Raw genomic sequence first — 18,838 nt, 5'->3', positions numbered from 1 at the left:
TCCTTAGATATTGAATTTTAAAAAATAGATTTCTCAGGAACTATTTGACAGACTTCACTCAAATTTGGTATGTAAAATTACATTCTTTAAAATGATGTAAAAAATTACATACCTTACAATTCAAAATTCTATCGAGCATTATTAAATAAAGTAATATGTATTTACTAAAGGCTATAATTTTTATGAAATTATCTTTGGATCAAAAAAAGTCATAATTGTGTGCAAACAATTTTTAACATGCTTGAAAATTTCTCGAGATAAGATGAAATACAAAAAAATAAAAACATTAAGGGGTCCAAACTTTGGGCCTCTTTCCTGACGAAACTATAGAGACCATATTTCCAAAAATCGGAATCCGTGTGGGGGGGGAAATATATGCTTGTTCAGAGAAAGTGTGTTTTTGTGCCGGATTTTGTAACTTAAAATATAGTCAGCATTAATTAATTAGTATGTTTTGGATCACTTTATCCAGCCATTAAGATTGAGTCTTGGTACGTGAAGATCCGATTTTTCGATCAAAAGTTATTCAGAGTGGTTTAATTTTTATTTTTCGCACTGAGAAAAACAGGAAACATGCAACTAAAAAATCTTCATGATAAATATATTTTTTAATATAGTGGTTAATTTGAGGGATGACATTACAATATAAATGCTTGTAAACAGTATACAAATTAATGCACATCATATATGCTCAATGGTGAAAAAAAGTAAGTAGAAATATGTGGGTCTATTTGTGTTTCTAATTAGCGCATAAATTAAAAAAATTATAATGTTTTACGCCAAACCTTCCTTTTGTTCATCTTTAATCAAGTGTGTATGGGTCGTAAAAACACTAATATTAAGTACAGTGAGCAAAATGGAGTACCTAAATAACTTTTAATCTGATGATCGGATTTTCACGTACTGTGATGCAATCGTAATGATTCAAGGGTCTGAGCTTAAACATGCTGAAATATTTGCACAGAAGATATTTAAGTTACAAAAGCGTGCTTTCTCTGAATAAACATGCCTTTTTACGATGGATTTGAACTCTCCAACCGTAAAACATATGGTGGAGTGGGCGCAATCCTAAAAATATAGCCTTTAGTTTTGTTCATAATAGTTTTGCTCAGTTTTGTTAAAAATATGGAATTCAGTTTTGTAGTTTATTAAATGTATGGTAATAAGAACTATAGTTTTTGAAAGCAGAATTTCCGGTAAACCTTTACCATATGAAAGGAAAAATTATCAAGTGAATGGTTGAAATACTGTATAATTTAGTTTTTTTTACCTGAATTATGTTTTTTTGTGTACCAGAAATGACAATACTGTGCAGTACGATAATTTTTACCAGAATTGCCTTCGCCATGTAGACAAATGTATAATGTATTTCCTACAAATTTTCAATATTCAAACTATTGTTTCTACATTTAAAAATAAAAGCCAAAACTGGTAAAATTGGCTCATAATTATAAAAATAGGATGCGAAAAATAAAAACTATATTAAAATTTTTTAAAAGGCTATAAATATTTTTCAGTAATAAAAAAAATCATATCAAATTAATGTTACAAACTTCTGAAAAGGAAACAGGGAATTAAGTGTTTAAAAAAAGTAATAACGAAATTGTTTGTTTGACTTTAACTTTTTTCAAAATCTGAAAATTACCTCTATGCGTTTAGAACTAAACAATCCTATTTCAAGATGAACAAAAACTTTTATTTCTTTCATGGAACTAATAAATAAATTACATGCAACCAAAAGTTAGAAGACAAACTTTTGATTAATTGTCTCGCTTGCGTGGTCTATTTCATAATTCATAGCATAATAATAGAGCAGTCAATATAAATGATTGCTATCATTTTTTTGAATGGCTTAATAGCCTTAAAAGTTCTTTTTTAGTGAAATTGCAATCACAAAAACTGATATATATGTTTCAAATCATTCTCACTAGAATGCACTTGTTTTAAGTATTGGTTTTTGGAATAGCTTAGAAATTTGCATGTGCCATTTATGGAAAACAGTAAACACTTTAGCCTAAAAATAGAGCTTATTAAAAATGTTATTACAACAAAACACGGGAAACTTCTCAATTACGTTACTAATAATATTAAAGCGATATCAAATGGATTTTTAAAAAATTGTGATTATAATAATTATAGTCCTTTGCAAGTTAAGAAAAGACCATTGCGGTATAAGATTTCATTAATCTTCCCCAAATGCTTATAGTTAGTTCCGTTTCATTTCGTTGCCAAATTTAACAAATATGCTTTCAAAACAATGAAAAAAGTTTCAAAAGTTAAACATATCAGACAGAAATTTAATTCGTGCTATCATTTACGATATATATCATAGAATTATTCAAAAAAGTTTATAGTTTCGATGTATGAATTCGATGTGCGAATTCGTTACATGAATATGCAAAGACTTTCGAACACATATCAATTTAAAAAATAAACGTCAAAATTATAATAACTCTGTAATTGCCTTTCAGCAAGTAATAGATCGATTAACATGTTTTATTTATTTTCTCAAATTTTTTATTATTATATTCAAATTCGAATTCGATTTTGTTTTTTTATTTTGCCGTACTCCCTATATTTTATTAAACACGTTCTTAACTTCAAGTTCCTTAGTTTTTTAGAGTTTGAGCATCAAAACAAAATGTAACATAAAAAAAAGTGAAAAAGAATTCGGAAAAGAGTATTTAAAATTTCTACTACTTCCGAATAAGTTAAAATTTTGGAAATTTTCATCATGCCGAATTTGAACTTTTTGGTTGCATACCCGAGGCCTTTCGAGCAGCCCTATAGTTTTTTCCCAAGAAGTCTAATAGAAATATATATAATTCTCGAACAAATTGAAAAATTTTAAAATTTAATATCCTTGCAATCCATGTACTCTTTTCGAGAGACCTTAGTAATTTCAAGTTTCAAAGTCTTACAGTTTTTTGCATAGTAAAACAAACGTTAAGTTGAACCCCCAAAAGCGGCGACGTTGGCATTTACGATTTTTCAACATAGAGATAAACTTGCTTATTCTAATCAAAACCTCATCCACAACCACGAAGAACTAATATTCTCAATATTTTCCCAAAACTACATAAAACTTATTTTAAGATGACAAAAAACCTTTCATTTCTAACATCTTAATCGAAAGAAATCCTATTACATCAATTATTTATCTAATAATTTGCAGAAAAACAGATTCATTAAAATGCAAAGAATCGGCAGAGAAAACGTCAATACTGCATTGTCGTAAATTGTCTAACTTCATTTATATTTCTAAAGAAACGAAGTGGGAAATCGATTTAGGGCTTCAGTAATGAAAGCAGTTAGATATCTAACTCAAAAACTCGCCAAATGTCACTGTCACTTTTCATTCATCATTATAATTCTATAACCCGTGAGGTATTATATTATTCATTTTTCAAAAGAAGACGCTCAAAGCCGATAAGTGAATATTGAAAACTAATAATTGTCAGGAATAAATGTACAATAAAAAGCAACATTGCGTGATGCAATGCAATGTAAACTTGGAAACGCAAATTTTTGTTTAGTTTTTAGTGAGAACTAAAATTCGGAGGACGGCATTTAAGGAAATTCTTACAATTAGTCACGGGTAGACTCATAACGTAAGTAAATAATTTTCAAATCTTATCCCTAAAATTGAAATCTTATTGAAATAAGATTTATTGATTTATGCCGGAAATTGATACGAAGTGTGAGTAAATAATAATGTCATATTTTAGATCCGACAAAAATTATTATATTTAAGATTGATATTATATTGAAGGAAGTACAAATTTAATTTGCATTTAGACCTTAATTCCATATTATTAGAAACTGTATTTGTTATTACGTTGATTTTAAATATAAATAATTTTTTAAAAAAAATATATATGTTTAGAGTTTAGATCTACTGTATTGGTAACAGAATTTTCTATTTGGTTAGTTTAAAAAAAGACTTTAAAATTTATGATTTCCGAATGGAGTGTTGATAAAATAGTCAAAGTTTGCAGCAAAAAAGAAAAAAATTGTAAGTATTTGTTCAGCTTAATTATTAATTTGATTGAAATTATTTGTAATTAAAAAATATATTACCAAATTAGTTCTGGCCACATTCCAAGATAAAACTACAAGACACAAAATTAAAAAATAAAATTGAAATTCTAAAGACTATATTTTTTTGAGTTGACTGAAAGAAGATAAAATATTTTTTTCCAGAAAACTGTAGAGTATAAAACTATAGAAATACGTTGGCCGTATCACTTCAATCACCATTGAAGATTTTCTTCCATCGTCTCTTAAAAGTATTTCACCTTCATTTTCTCTTTTACGTCAGACAAAAATAAATTATTTTCTCAAAAATTGATCCGCGTTTAAGTCTTACTAAAATAAATTTATTAAATTATTTATATCTTTCCGAAAATTTATTTTATTTTAACTTATTATTTACTATTACTTATTATTTATTATTTACTTTACTTATTACTTTACTTTACTTATTACTTTACTTTACTTATTACTTTACTTTACTTATTATTTACTAACTTATTAAATCAAATATGATTTGTCATGATTAATTATATAATACATTTTTACACATATGGAGAATATGACTAAAAGAAATAGAGTGTAAAAAGTGTTTTAGTTTCAATTCATAAAAATGGAAATTTTCAATTCATGAAAATGAACAATTCGAATTTTCAAAAATGGAAAGTTTAGTTTAATTTCAATTCATGGAAAGTTTCATTTCATAAAAATTATATTTCAATTAGACTTGAGACAATCAGTTCAGCTTTCTTCTCTTTTACCCATCTGCTGGTTAAAGTAATTAATATAAAATATTCATATTTTTAAAAGATAAAAGTAAAACAGAAAGTTACATTTTTAGCACTGCTCTGGTTTTTTTTATCACACAGATTTCAAATAAAAATTATTTTGAAATTTCTAAAGTGAAATTTACATTTACCTGTATTTTTAACCTGTAAACATTTCTAATATGTAAAATGGATAGGATCTCTTATTATGAAAAGAATTAAAATGAGTCTAAAATGTTTTGACAAATACAAATTTATTTATTAGGAACGCAATTTTTAAATTACTATATACAGATTTTAAAAATATCTACGCGCAAGGGAAATCGTATTCGTGTTAGCTATTGTTAAGTAAGATTTCTAAGAGTAGTTATTGTTTCAAGAAAAATTTACTAAAGTAATAATTGCGATTAACTAAAGTGAAGTTAATTTAGCATTTAATACTATTTACTTTCGTTTAAAAGTTTTTTATTAACTTAATAAAAAAAATATTAGATTTTCTTAATACTTTTTTTCAACATTTCTACTGTTTGTATTAAAATATTAACAGTAGGAAATTCATTAGTTAACATGTTGTTAACATTTAAAGTTGTAATTAAATGGTTTGAATAATTATTAAAAAAACTTAATATTTATTAGGATGAAGTAATCACTTTCTTCAGTTTCAATTTATGCTTTTCTTTTACATCGATGTTCGCAAATAACCGTACTGTTTAAAAAAAAGGGTGTTTTGTAAAATTAACTAATGGATGTCTTCGCAATATAAATGAATCACGTATTTCAGAAAGATAATTGCCCAAACTTATTCGATAAGACTTTTGTTAATAAATATTATTAATAGCCTTAACCATCAATTGCAATTGAGAAACGAGGCAATGGAAACAAGAGAAAAGGGGCATTTTCTTTGCCGTTTAATTTAAAATAACATTTAATGAAATTTCTCATTTCAGAAAGCAGTGATTTAAATATAGTGGTCATTTAAGCAAAACTAATACATCGCTCTAAGAATTAGATAAATTTATCTATTTTTCGTCCATTTCTTTTTCTTTGAGAAGAGATAAAGATATTTCAAATTTCGAGATAGATGTGATAGAATTTTTACTACTTGTATTACAACAACACTTTCTAAAGCAGAGAGCAAAATTTCTTTTTCATTAACTATTTCAAATATTTCAAACTGGCGAAATTTTTTTATATCTTTAAACGCCTTTTCACCTTATCGCTTTAGTGAAGCATAGAAGTGTTCCGATATCTTAAGACGATATTTTTCTATGCTACTTTCACTTTACCCTTCAAAACCATTGATTTTTGGAACATTGAAACTAGGGATATATCGATACTTGGCAATTTCTCGGTACTCGGTTATTACTCGTTATCTACTTAGGTTACCCGGGTATTACTCACTTATTACCCGAAACCGATACAATAATTTCTCTACCCGGTTTCCGTACCTGAATCCGACTTTTAGTCATAAGACCTATTCCAACTCCTACCAACTCCTATAACCAACTCACCAATTACCGTAACAGGCCCCTGGTACCGGGTATTTTGACCCGGATAATTTCACCGAGATCCAGTACAGGGAAACATTACTTTATGTTCTGCACAGCCATATTCAGATTTGTAGTAAACTTAAAACTATAGCCATATGCATGGAAAAATTATCAAATGAATGGTTCTAATGTAGTATATTTTGGTTTTATAAACTAATATTATGTCTAAGAAAAAAAAAAAGATTACCATTATTATACAGTTTCACCGCTTTTAAAATTGAACATAAATAGAGAATTTCAGGAAATTATTCTTAATAATAGAAAGGTTTTAAATTGTGAATAAGAGTTTTGATGTAAATAATAATTAGACGGGTGAACAACATTCAACAATAAATTTAATTAAACAAAATAGGTAACAAAAGTAAACATCTCGAACATGACATTTCTATGCCATTACAATCCTGAGCACACCTAATACTAAAGTAAAATAATACAGTTCTTGTACGTTTTCCCTCTCAGGGGAAAAGTTTAATCATTCTCCCTTTCAATTTGAATTTCCCCCTTTTGCTTTTGCTCTGAATCTCACTGTAATAACCAAATAGAAGATATTATATGTGTCCTGTTTTTATTTTTATTTTTAACACACGCTTTTTTTAAAATTATTTAGTACTCTAATATTTCAAATTATTAGTACTCCAAACCTAAAAATACTGCATTTGATGCTGTGAGTTTATTGTAAATTGCACTAATATGTAGAATTTAAAACAATAACATCACTTTTTTCAAAATTAAATTTCTAGTTTGTTATAAAAATGCAAAATAAAAGCCTGTTTAATGAAATTAACAGAAATATTAATTTTTTAGGATCTCTTACTGATTGGTATGCATTTACGAGTTGCTGTGGCTGAAGTAGGTTTTGAAATTTTACTTGTTTGATATAGCTGCAAATTATATAACTTGTTCTCACATAAATGCAATTGTTTCCGAAAATGATTGTAATGAATAATTTGCGCTGGATTCATATATAATAGAAATCAATGTTATTTAAAGAGAGCCAATAAAAATGTATCATACATTTTGACACAAACCGGGAAAATGTTAAAATTACAACACATACGTACATTTTGAAATTAAACAAATAACTCGAAATTTAAAATGAATTCATGCTATATTTAAATTTTTTTACATTGAAACTTATCTGTGTGAATAAAATTAGAGTTTACTGTTTTAAAAAACTTCATTGGCTTCAAAAATATGCAGACGGCAATAATAGTCAATTTTAGAGTCAAAAGTCAAGAGATGGACTTATATTTCCATCTGCATATGAGTACAAATCAAATTTTTTATCAAGTAATAAGTAACAGCTTCTGTTTCTTGTGATTATTTATTCAAATAAAAATTTGTTTAATGAAATTAATTAAGAAGATTATAATGGTAAAGATGATTTGTTACATAAATTGGTTTCTTAAATAAAAACGTATTTCATAAAACGGTTATAATGTTTCATATATTAGAATAAATACCGACCTGATTGTGTGGTGGTCAGGGAGCTAAACTCACGTTAGAAAGGTCCTGGGTTTATATAATATATCGGACAAGACATGGATGTTATACAATATGGCAACCCTGAAAGAATGGCCAATAAATCTGCCTTACTGATGCCTGAATGACGAGTGTCAATCGGGTGGGCATAAATATTGCAATAAAAAATCGGTGGGAAATAAATATTACAATAAATGATAAAATTATAGAAAATAGTGTTAATTTTTTTCACTTACGAATGTTATATGTGTGATTCTCTTGTTACACAAAAGAAATCTTATTTATTGTTTCATTAATTTTGCACACTGTCAATTTTTCCTAATGCTTAGCAAATGCTTCCTTAAGCTTTTTTGGCAATGGTGGTTTATAAAAACAGTGTTTTAACCTTACACCGTAAAAAAGTTACATGATGTAAGGTTCGGAGACCTAGATGGCCATTTAATTAAGTGCAAGTTATTGACATTCGTATACCCAAGACACTATTAATGAATCAATGGATAAAAACACATTTGGACATTTTTAAAATTCAACTGAAGAGAATTAAGAACCATTCAGAATCAAACTGAAGAATTAGTTGAAATTAAAATCAAAACTTGAACAACATTACGAATCAACTGGAGCTACATAATGTGTGAAGCTTCAAAATGCTTGGAACAAAAGATTGGATGTTTTCCATGGAGTAAAAGGTCATGCATTGAAGACTTGGAATTGAAAACAAATGCTAATATATTTTTATTAAATTTTTCATTTTATTTAGTGTAATATGCATAATATATTTAAAAAAATGAATATTACAAAATTATGATATTCTTTTGTGCTAAACCTTTATTTTAAATCGTTACTTTTCATATCAGACTTGCACAATAATGCAGGTTTTTTAAAAATATAAATAATTTTGTATACTTATTCTTTTTATTGTTTTTTTTACTAATCCTTTTTTTTAGTATGATCCATTTTTGTTATTACAAACGGATGAAGATGGAGAATTGCAAATGTCAGGACCTTTTACTGATGTGTTTGAATTGATACAGAATAAGCTAAATTTTACGTAAGTGCATTCAAATAAATAAGATGTTCAAAAATTGATATATAATATAAATAAGAACACTACTATATAAATAGATAATAAAGCTAAAATAATCCTAGTTTTTCCTATTATTTTTTATTTGTTGCCTTTATCGGTGGCTTTATTATTTCTTTATATAAAAGTATATTTTATTGAATATAAGTGGCATGATGTGTTTTTATAAAATAAACAAATTTTTATTTTCTAAAACTTTTTTTGCTTGTCCCCATCTATTTGAGTGTCTTACATTAAGAATTAAAATCATTTCAAGTTTTTACTTCTGAGACTCCGTGGAATGATTTTGAATTTCTTTTTTCAGCTTATTATAACTTATGAAGTGTGTACATTTTGTATTAAAATTAATTTAAAAAAAAGATTTATAATTTGAAGGTTGCATCAAAAGGAAAAAAACTAAAAATATACCATTGTTGAATCTAAAATAACCACCATTTTATTTCTTCAAAGAATTTATCAGCCTTCAATTATAAAAAACATGTATACATTGATTATTCCATCATATTGAAGAAGAATTGATATTTTTTGAGATTTAGTTATGACATGAAATGATAAAATCGACCCAGAATGTCACGAATGAAGTAATATTTTTCATTCAATATTTAATTATTGCCATAACCAGCCATTATCTGAACAATATTGAGATCACATTGAATCTTTATCCAATAAATTTATTTTCACCTCTCAATAATTAATCTATTTATTATAATTAATCAATATATAATCTTCAATCTATATATAATTTATAATTTATATATAACATTTACAAAGATTTAAAGAAGGAATTACTTTTTTTTAAAAAAGTTTGCTTTATGCTGCATAGAAAAAAATAAAATTATAACACTTCATTAGTTTTATACACTATTTCCATTTATTAATGTGTTTTTTTTCCTTCATTTTTTAATATTTTTCTATTTGTTGATTTGTTTTTACAATATGCATATAATATTTTTAAATTAGCGCGTATAATTAACAACAAATATTAAAATATAGCATAAAAATGATTTAAAAAAATAAAAACCTTGTTTATTACCGTAAAATATTTAACATTGTTGGTTGCTTTTTTTTCAAAAAAGGAAAAAAATATCCATGTTTTATTAAATATTAGCAGAAATAACTAAAAGTTAGCCTTTTTTTCAAATATGACACCTAAGTTTGAGAAAACTTCTCCTCTCTCATAACTTACAAATTAACTGGAAAATTTAGTTTAGAAATGATTGTTTCATATTAAGTGGCAATAAGTATTTAAATAATTTTGAACTTTTGAATTTGACTAATTGATAGTGTCGCCATCTTCTGAAAAATACTTTACACAATTGATGCTTATGTCTGATCGCGACTGTTTTGACCAATTCAATAGCGTTTAGAAGTGAGCTAACTCAAATATTTACAAGTTTTAAAAATTCCAAACACTATTAGTATACTTTTTTTCAACTGTCCGTAATAGTCACATAATCATTATAATGTTAGTATCTTTATCTGTTGCCATAAAATCGAGATTAAAATTATCTAAAATTATTTTAATTATTTTAAGAAATTGGGAGCTCATGGTTTTCTAACCAATTCAGTAATTGATTAATTCAATTAAATGTAGACCAAACATTTTAGGAAAAAATTAAAAACAATGATATTATTTTTGAAATTTTATTTCAAAATTTTAATTTACGAAGTTTTTAATTGGTTCGGAGTAAATTTTATTAATATATTTTTCTGCGTAGCAGTTTTAAGATAATTTTTTACTTACACTGCATGAAAGCGAAATAACAATAGTTCTATCTATAGTTGAATATATTTATATTATTTAGCTCTTTTATTCATTTATTATAATATAAGGTGTCTATGTTAGGGTTAGAGTTTAAATTAGTATTTTTTCCGGTTGTATATACTTGCATTGATAATTTACAGGAACTGATTAAATATATATTTTTGTAGTTCTCGTTCACGATTTTTAACAAACTTTATACTACTGGCACTCTACAAAAGCGCAATTTCATCTTCGATTGATACAGATTCCCTCCCCGCCTATTTCACGAGATCTTCTCATCCAAGTAAATCATGTATCATTCAGAGTGTACGTAAAATTGAGAGGCCGTATATATATATATATATTTTTTTTTTTACTGCAGTTTCCAATTTACAGATTAGTGGCAACTTTTTATTTTGAATTTCATTAACTTTCTAAACTAAATTAGCAGACTTTACAAATCTCACTCTTTAAAGTTCACAATTAGGAGAACGATTATTAAACGTTAAAATAGTTTGATATGTACATTCAGTTTGGAGATCATCACTTTCTTTAAGCCTATTCGGATATTGTGAGTTGCTACTGGTGCTATAGTCTGCGCTTTATTTAAATTTTTAATTTGAATTTCATTAACTTTCTAAACTAAATTAACAGGCTTTAAAAATCTAACACTTTAAAGTTCACAATTAGTAGAACGATTATTAAACGAGAAAATTGTTTGATCTGTGCATTCAGTTTGGAGATCATCACTTTCAGCAAGCCTATTCGGATATTGTGAATGGTGCTGTAGTCTGCGCTTTATTTAAATTTTTAATTTGAATTTCATTAACTTTCGAAACAAAATTAACAGGCTTTACAAATCTAACACTTTAAAGTTCACAATTAGGAGAACGATTATTAAACGTGAAAATTGTTTGATCTGTGCATTCAGTTTGGAGAACATCACTTTCAGTAAGCCTATTCGGATATTGTGAGCTACTACTGGTGCTATAGTCTGCGCTTTATTTAAATGTTTAATTTGAATTTCATTAACTTTCTGAACTAAATTAACAGGCTTTACAAATCTAACACTTTAAAGTTCACAATTAGGAGAGCGATTATTAAACGTGAAAATTGTTTGATCTGTGCATTCAGTATGGAGATCATCACTATCAGCAAGCCTATTCGGATATTGAGAATGGTGCTGTAGTCTGCGCTTTATTTTAATTTTTAGTTTGAATTTCATTAACTTTCTAAACTGAATTAACAGACTTTACAAATATAACACCTTAAATTTCACAATCAGGAGAACGATTATTAAACGTGAAAATTGTTTGATATGTGCATTCAGTTTGGAGATCATCACTTTCAGCAAGCCTATTCGGATATTGTGAATGGTGCTGTAGTCTGCGCTTTATTTAAATTTTTAATTTGAATTTCATTAACTTTCGAAACAAAATTAACAGGCTTTACAAATCTAACACTTTAAAGTTCACAATTAGGAGAACGATTATTAAACGTGAAAATTGTTTGATCTGTGCATTCAGTTTGGAGAACATCACTTTCAGTAAGCCTATTCGGATATTGTGAGCTACTACTGGTGCTATAGTCTGCGCTTTATTTAAATGTTTAATTTGAATTTCATTAACTTTCTGAACTAAATTAACAGGCTTTACAAATCTAACACTTTAAAGTTCACAATTAGGAGAGCGATTATTAAACGTGAAAATTGTTTGATCTGTGCATTCAGTATGGAGATCATCACTATCAGCAAGCCTATTCGGATATTGAGAATGGTGCTGTAGTCTGCGCTTTATTTTAATTTTTAGTTTGAATTTCATTAACTTTCTAAACTGAATTAACAGACTTTACAAATATAACACCTTAAATTTCACAATCAGGAGAACGATTATTAAACGTGAAAATTGTTTGATATGTGCATTCAGTTTGGAGATCATCACTTTCAGCAAGCCTATTCGGATATTGTGAATGGTGCTGTAGTCTGCGCTTTATTTAAATTTTTAATTTGAATTTCATTAACTTTCGAAACAAAATTAACAGGCTTTACAAATCTAACACTTTAAAGTTCACAATTAGGAGAACGATTATTAAACGTGAAAATTGTTTGATCTGTGCATTCAGTTTGGAGAACATCACTTTCAGTAAGCCTATTCGGATATTGTGAGCTACTACTGGTGCTATAGTCTGCGCTTTATTTAAATGTTTAATTTGAATTTCATTAACTTTCTGAACTAAATTAACAGGCTTTACAAATCTAACACTTTAAAGTTCACAATTAGGAGAGCGATTATTAAACGTGAAAATTGTTTGATCTGTGCATTCAGTATGGAGATCATCACTATCAGCAAGCCTATTCGGATATTGAGAATGGTGCTGTAGTCTGCGCTTTATTTTAATTTTTAGTTTGAATTTCATTAACTTTCTAAACTGAATTAACAGACTTTACAAATATAACACCTTAAATTTCACAATCAGGAGAACGATTATTAAACGTGAAAATTGTTTGATATGTGCATTCAGTTTGGAGATCATCACTTTCAGCAAGCCTATTCGGATATTGTGAATGGTGCTGTAGTCTGCGCTTTATTTAAATTTTTAATTTGAATTTCATTAACTTTCGAAACAAAATTAACAGGCTTTACAAATCTAACACTTTAAAGTTCACAATTAGGAGAACGATTATTAAACGTGAAAATTGTTTGATCTGTGCATTCAGTTTGGAGAACATCACTTTCAGTAAGCCTATTCGGATATTGTGAGCTACTACTGGTGCTATAGTCTGCGCTTTATTTAAATGTTTAATTTGAATTTCATTAACTTTCTGAACTAAATTAACAGGCTTTACAAATCTAACACTTTAAAGTTCACAATTAGGAGAGCGATTATTAAACGTGAAAATTGTTTGATCTGTGCATTCAGTATGGAGATCATCACTATCAGCAAGCCTATTCGGATATTGAGAATGGTGCTGTAGTCTGCGCTTTATTTTAATTTTTAGTTTGAATTTCATTAACTTTCTAAACTGAATTAACAGACTTTACAAATATAACACCTTAAATTTCACAATCAGGAGAACGATTATTAAACGTGAAAATTGTTTGATATGTGCATTCAGTTTGGAGATCATCACTTTCAGCAAGCCTATTCGGATATTGTGAATGGTGCTGTAGTCTGCGCTTTATTTAAATTTTTAATTTGAATTTCATTAACTTTCGAAACAAAATTAACAGGCTTTACAAATCTAACACTTTAAAGTTCACAATTAGGAGAACGATTATTAAACGTGAAAATTGTTTGATCTGTGCATTCAGTTTGGAGAACATCACTTTCAGTAAGCCTATTCGGATATTGTGAGCTACTACTGGTGCTATAGTCTGCGCTTTATTTAAATGTTTAATTTGAATTTCATTAACTTTCTGAACTAAATTAACAGGCTTTACAAATCTAACACTTTAAAGTTCACAATTAGGAGAGCGATTATTAAACGTGAAAATTGTTTGATCTGTGCATTCAGTATGGAGATCATCACTATCAGCAAGCCTATTCGGATATTGAGAATGGTGCTGTAGTCTGCGCTTTATTTTAATTTTTAGTTTGAATTTCATTAACTTTCTAAACTGAATTAACAGACTTTACAAATATAACACCTTAAATTTCACAATCAGGAGAACGATTATTAAACGTGAAAATTTTTTGATATGTGCATTCAGTTTGGAGATCATCACTTTCAGTAAGCCTATTCGGATATTGTGAATGGTGTTGTAGTCTGCGATTTATTTTAAACAAGATTTGCTTTAGGGCGAAAATTTTAATTGAAATCTTGTAACTGTCTCAATCAATTTGGTAGATTTAAGCAGAAATGGTATAAGTATGTGATACAATGCTTTTTACTATTTTGCTATTTAAAATGTAATTCATTCTCAATGTAGGTACTCATTGCATCGAGCTAAAGGAGACTCGTGGGGTATTCAAACGAATAGCGGATGGACAGGTATGCTTGGAATGGTGGAAAGGGACGTAAGTTATTTTTATAAATAAAAATTTGTTTTTATTATGAGGTTGCAACAATATATAGAAGACATTTAATTTTATTTTTGATTGAGAAATTTTAAATGGTGAATTGCTCAGCGTATATTTGATAAGTGTATTAAAAGTTTAAATATTTTTTTAATTGAAATACAAAGCTTTTAAATATAAATATTAACGCTGTTAATGTTAGATTAATGGTAATCTAAATATTCTTTATACCCGGAGCGAAAGTATTGTTGTTTTTTTTAATAAATAGTGGATATTTAATTATTATACTATATGAAGAATTCAAAAAGATTTAACTATTTCTCGCAACTATTTTTCGTTGCTGAGTTTTAAACTTACATTGACAAATTTTAAACACATCTAACAAGCTTTTCTTAAGATTTATACATGTTCTTATAAAATGGCTACGGAAAATCTTCCCATAAAGCATCAGAAACGAAAAATTTAATGTGGAAATATCACTTGATATATGACCATTTTTGTTCTGGGTATGTCTGATTTATGCTAATGCTGAAAAAAACTTCGATATATTGAAAGCGATATATCACGAACTTGTCTCAATAAGATATCGTTCTTGACCATACTTTCCTTTGAATGGTTTGGATTTTTATTTGCAACTACAATGGAGGAGCAGGCTTAAGTCAAAGTTCAAATATTTTATTTTGATAATTTTGAATCAGAAAAATGTTAAAATGTTAATTTTTTAAAAGATTTTTCTGACAAAAAAAAAATAAAAAACATACTTATATTTAAAAAATAAATGTTTTTAAGTTGTTTATATAATTTGTTTTCATATTTAAATATTGCTAATGCATCATATGACAAACATAGACCAAATTCAAAAATATTTTAAGCATGATCATGGATCATAATTATATTTCTTATTCTTTCAAAGACAGTGATGTATTTTTTTGAAACACTCTTGTTTTTCAAAACAATAATATGATTAAATCAATCTCATTCACAAACATTTTTCAACTCTTCAACATTTACATAATATTAACAATAATTATTGTATGCTAAGTTTGTAACTAACATAATACATTAAGTACATTTATATTTTCCATTATTTTATGTGTTTTTACTAAATCAAAATTCGTTTCGACGAAAGACGTAGCAAGCACGCATGAAAAAAATATGGTAAAACTACCATACTGTATGGTATTGACATTTCTGATAAAAATTAGCATAATTCTGTTAAAAAATATACGGTTCTTAAACCATTAATTTGGTAATCTGGCTTTCAAAATTACAATTCTTATTAACAGATATGATTAAAAAATACAAACCTGAAAAGTAAATGTAACCGAATTAATGGTTTTTATGTTGTGCTCTAAAGCATAATAAAACATCCAAATTTTACCACATTTAATTAATTTTATCATAGATTATAAAACCATAATTTATTGTTAATTTCATCAAAATCATTACCAAAGCACTTCGGTAAAAATAATCCGACCATTTGTGTTCCCATTCAGCCAGAAACATGGTAAGTTAATAATTTTCTGGAAATTTTTGCCATACTTTTTTTCTCAGTCTACGATTCCTGACCAACCAGCCTTTTTGATTTTCATTTTTTATATGTTTATATGAATTCTGTTGCTGTTGTTGTCCTTCCTTTGTCTTCCTTTCAGTCAACGAACTCGTGGATCTTGTCTGACTCCGTCAGACAGAGAGGATAAGCAACAACAACAACAACATTTTTTATATGTTTATATGAATTCTAAAAACAAGTGCTACAGGTGATCATTATGGAGTGCCCAGCCCTTCATTAAATTCAAAAAGGGAGACGTTTTTATGGAAGTGGTAGAATAAAGTCGCTAGAAAATAGTTCCGCTAAAATCATTTAACACGTTTGGTTTAAGCTTGCCTGCGACTTGGTTGAAACTAGTTCTATTGTTTGGCTTAAGCTTCTCCAATGTTTTTTTAACGTAGCGCTAAAAACACCATTATTTTCAAACTTTGGCAATGTTGCTCCAAGTGTTTGTAGTTATTTCAGCCAATGGCATATTTCTTTAAAACACCCATGAATGCTTTTGAGTTAATTATTTTGCTTTATAAATATATGTTTTTTTAAATTTTTTTTTTCTTCAGGAAGCTGATTTTGCAATAGGCCCATTTACTTTGTCATATAGCCGTTTCGAGACGTTTGCAACCTCTGTTCCACTTTATATAGATCATGTTGAAATTCTGGTTCCTGTCTTCGAATGGAGAATGTCGCTTTTTAACACCATTTCAGCCTTCTCCTATGAGGTAATGTTTTTAGATTCGTAAATTTATTTAAGATTTTCCTTTATATTAAGATTACGCTGTTTTGTCTTAACAACAAAATCATTCAGTCTCAAAACTTCGAAAGCAAAAAAATTTTTTTTTCAGATTTTAAATGAAAATTATTATTTATGCTACAAGCAAAATATCTGGCCAAAACAGACGATAGATTGCATTATAAAGAAAGGTTTCTCAAAATCAAGCAAAAATGCGTCAAAATAGCTCCGAAACCAATAATTATAGAATTTGAAAACTCGATGTATTCAAAATTAGAACAGCATCTACTGATTTCTGTGCAAAATGAATAGTCTAAAAAGTAATGCGGGAGGAAGGCGTAAAAGAGATGTTTGTTGGCTGCTGGTAACATTTGAGCCAAGGATTTTGGGGTTCGCACTAGGATGCTCTAACCACCATAGTTGTACTCACCAGTTCAGGGAGAGTAAGGAAGTTTTATATAGTGGTCGTAAGTCAAACTAGTTCACCTCCATACTGTTAAAGAAACTTTGAAACTCAGCTTTGGAAAGAGATGGTAGTCACTGGGTACCAAGTCCGCACTATAGAGTGGATGGGTGATGATGCTCCATCCAAACTGTTGCAGTTGAGCAACGGCTCGTCTGGCAACATGGGGGAGAGCGTTATCATGGAGAACGCTTACGGCCTTGCACAACATATCTCTTCTCCTGTTCGGAATGGCCCACTTGAGCATTCTCCGTGTCTTACAATATCTCTCAGAGTTTATTGTGGTTCCAGTTTCCATAAAGTCAACCAACAATACCACCTTTCGATCCCAAAACACAGTTGTCATGACTATACACGCAGACAAGACAGACTTGAATTTTCGTCAAAATTGCTTCTTACAGCTATATCTATTGAACCTGAATATAGCTGTTAATCAACAATTTATTTAATTTGCCAGCACCAATACCTTCCAAAAAATTCTGAAGCATTTTAATTACTCAATTAACAGCAAAATATATACGCAGTTACAGCAATAAAAAGTAATTACGAAATAATTGTATAAAGAGTTTCAAATCAATAAGGCAATCTATTTAACTAAACGCACTAGTAGAGAGTACACTATTATTAACCATATTCTTTTTCGTCATAGGTGTGGATCTTGATTTTTACCATGGGATTAGTTTTAAGCATAACCATAACAGTAGCTGAAAAAAAGGAAATACGAAGCATCGAATTCGTACTGAACTTTTACAAAAATGTCTGGATTATATCACGATCGCTGTTACAAGAAAGTAAATATGTTATATATGCGTATTCTAAATAAACTTTATTAATTAACAAAGAATGTAAGGAACAGATCGCTTAACACTGCACTCCAAGAAATTATAATAAAAGTTACTTATTTTTCAGTAAATTTGTTATATTATACAGTCAGCACCTTTTTTAAAAATTTTTTAAGGAAAAACCCAGTGTTCTTAATTCTAACGAACACCTACAAAGTTAAGTATTTTGCCGTGAAGATACACTGAAGAGCCAAAAAAACTGGTATACCAGCCTAATATCGTGTAGGGCCAACGCGAGCATGCAGAAGTGCCGCAACACGACGTGGCATGGATTCGATCAATGTCTGAAGCTGTGCTGGAGAGAATTGACACCATGAATCCTGCAGGGCGGCCCATAAACCAGAGGGAGTAAGAGGGGGTGGGGATATCTTCTGAACATCACGTTGCAAGGCATCCCGAATGTGTTCAATAATGTTCATGTTTGGGACTTTTGGTGGCCAGCGGAAGTGTCTAAATTCAGAAGAGTGCTCTTGGATCCACTCCCAGACATGAACATTATTGAACATATTTGGGATGCCTTGCAACGTGATGTTCAGAAGATATCCCCACCCCCTCTTACTCCCACTGGTTTATGGACA

The 18,838-nt window shown here is 28.4% G+C and overlaps 2 protein-coding genes across 2 annotated transcripts in view; one reads left to right on the top strand and one right to left on the bottom strand.

Annotated features, from left to right (window-relative positions):
* The window catches only part of LOC107440755 (uncharacterized), a 153,750-nt gene that overhangs the window by 49,161 nt on the left and 85,751 nt on the right, over nucleotides 1–18,838 (bottom strand). The gene's annotated exons all lie outside the window — the stretch shown is intronic.
* Nucleotides 3,548–18,838, top strand: part of LOC139425496 (glutamate receptor ionotropic, kainate glr-3-like) — a 35,682-nt gene continuing 20,391 nt past the window's right edge. The window contains exons 1-6 of the mRNA XM_071180505.1: nucleotides 3,548–3,611; nucleotides 7,154–7,198; nucleotides 8,776–8,879; nucleotides 14,586–14,673; nucleotides 16,786–16,944; nucleotides 18,068–18,209. Coding sequence (XP_071036606.1) covers nucleotides 7,172–7,198; nucleotides 8,776–8,879; nucleotides 14,586–14,673; nucleotides 16,786–16,944; nucleotides 18,068–18,209 — 520 coding nt within the window. The 5' untranslated portion in view covers nucleotides 3,548–3,611; nucleotides 7,154–7,171. The remainder of the gene's footprint in view (nucleotides 3,612–7,153; nucleotides 7,199–8,775; nucleotides 8,880–14,585; nucleotides 14,674–16,785; nucleotides 16,945–18,067; nucleotides 18,210–18,838) is intronic.

Source organism: Parasteatoda tepidariorum, chromosome 4 (genome assembly GCF_043381705.1).
Source record: "Parasteatoda tepidariorum isolate YZ-2023 chromosome 4, CAS_Ptep_4.0, whole genome shotgun sequence".
NCBI classification, from domain to species: Eukaryota; Metazoa; Arthropoda; class Arachnida; order Araneae; family Theridiidae; genus Parasteatoda; species Parasteatoda tepidariorum.
The sequence above is the reverse complement of the archived record's forward strand: the minus strand, read 5'-3'. Positions and strand labels throughout refer to the sequence as shown.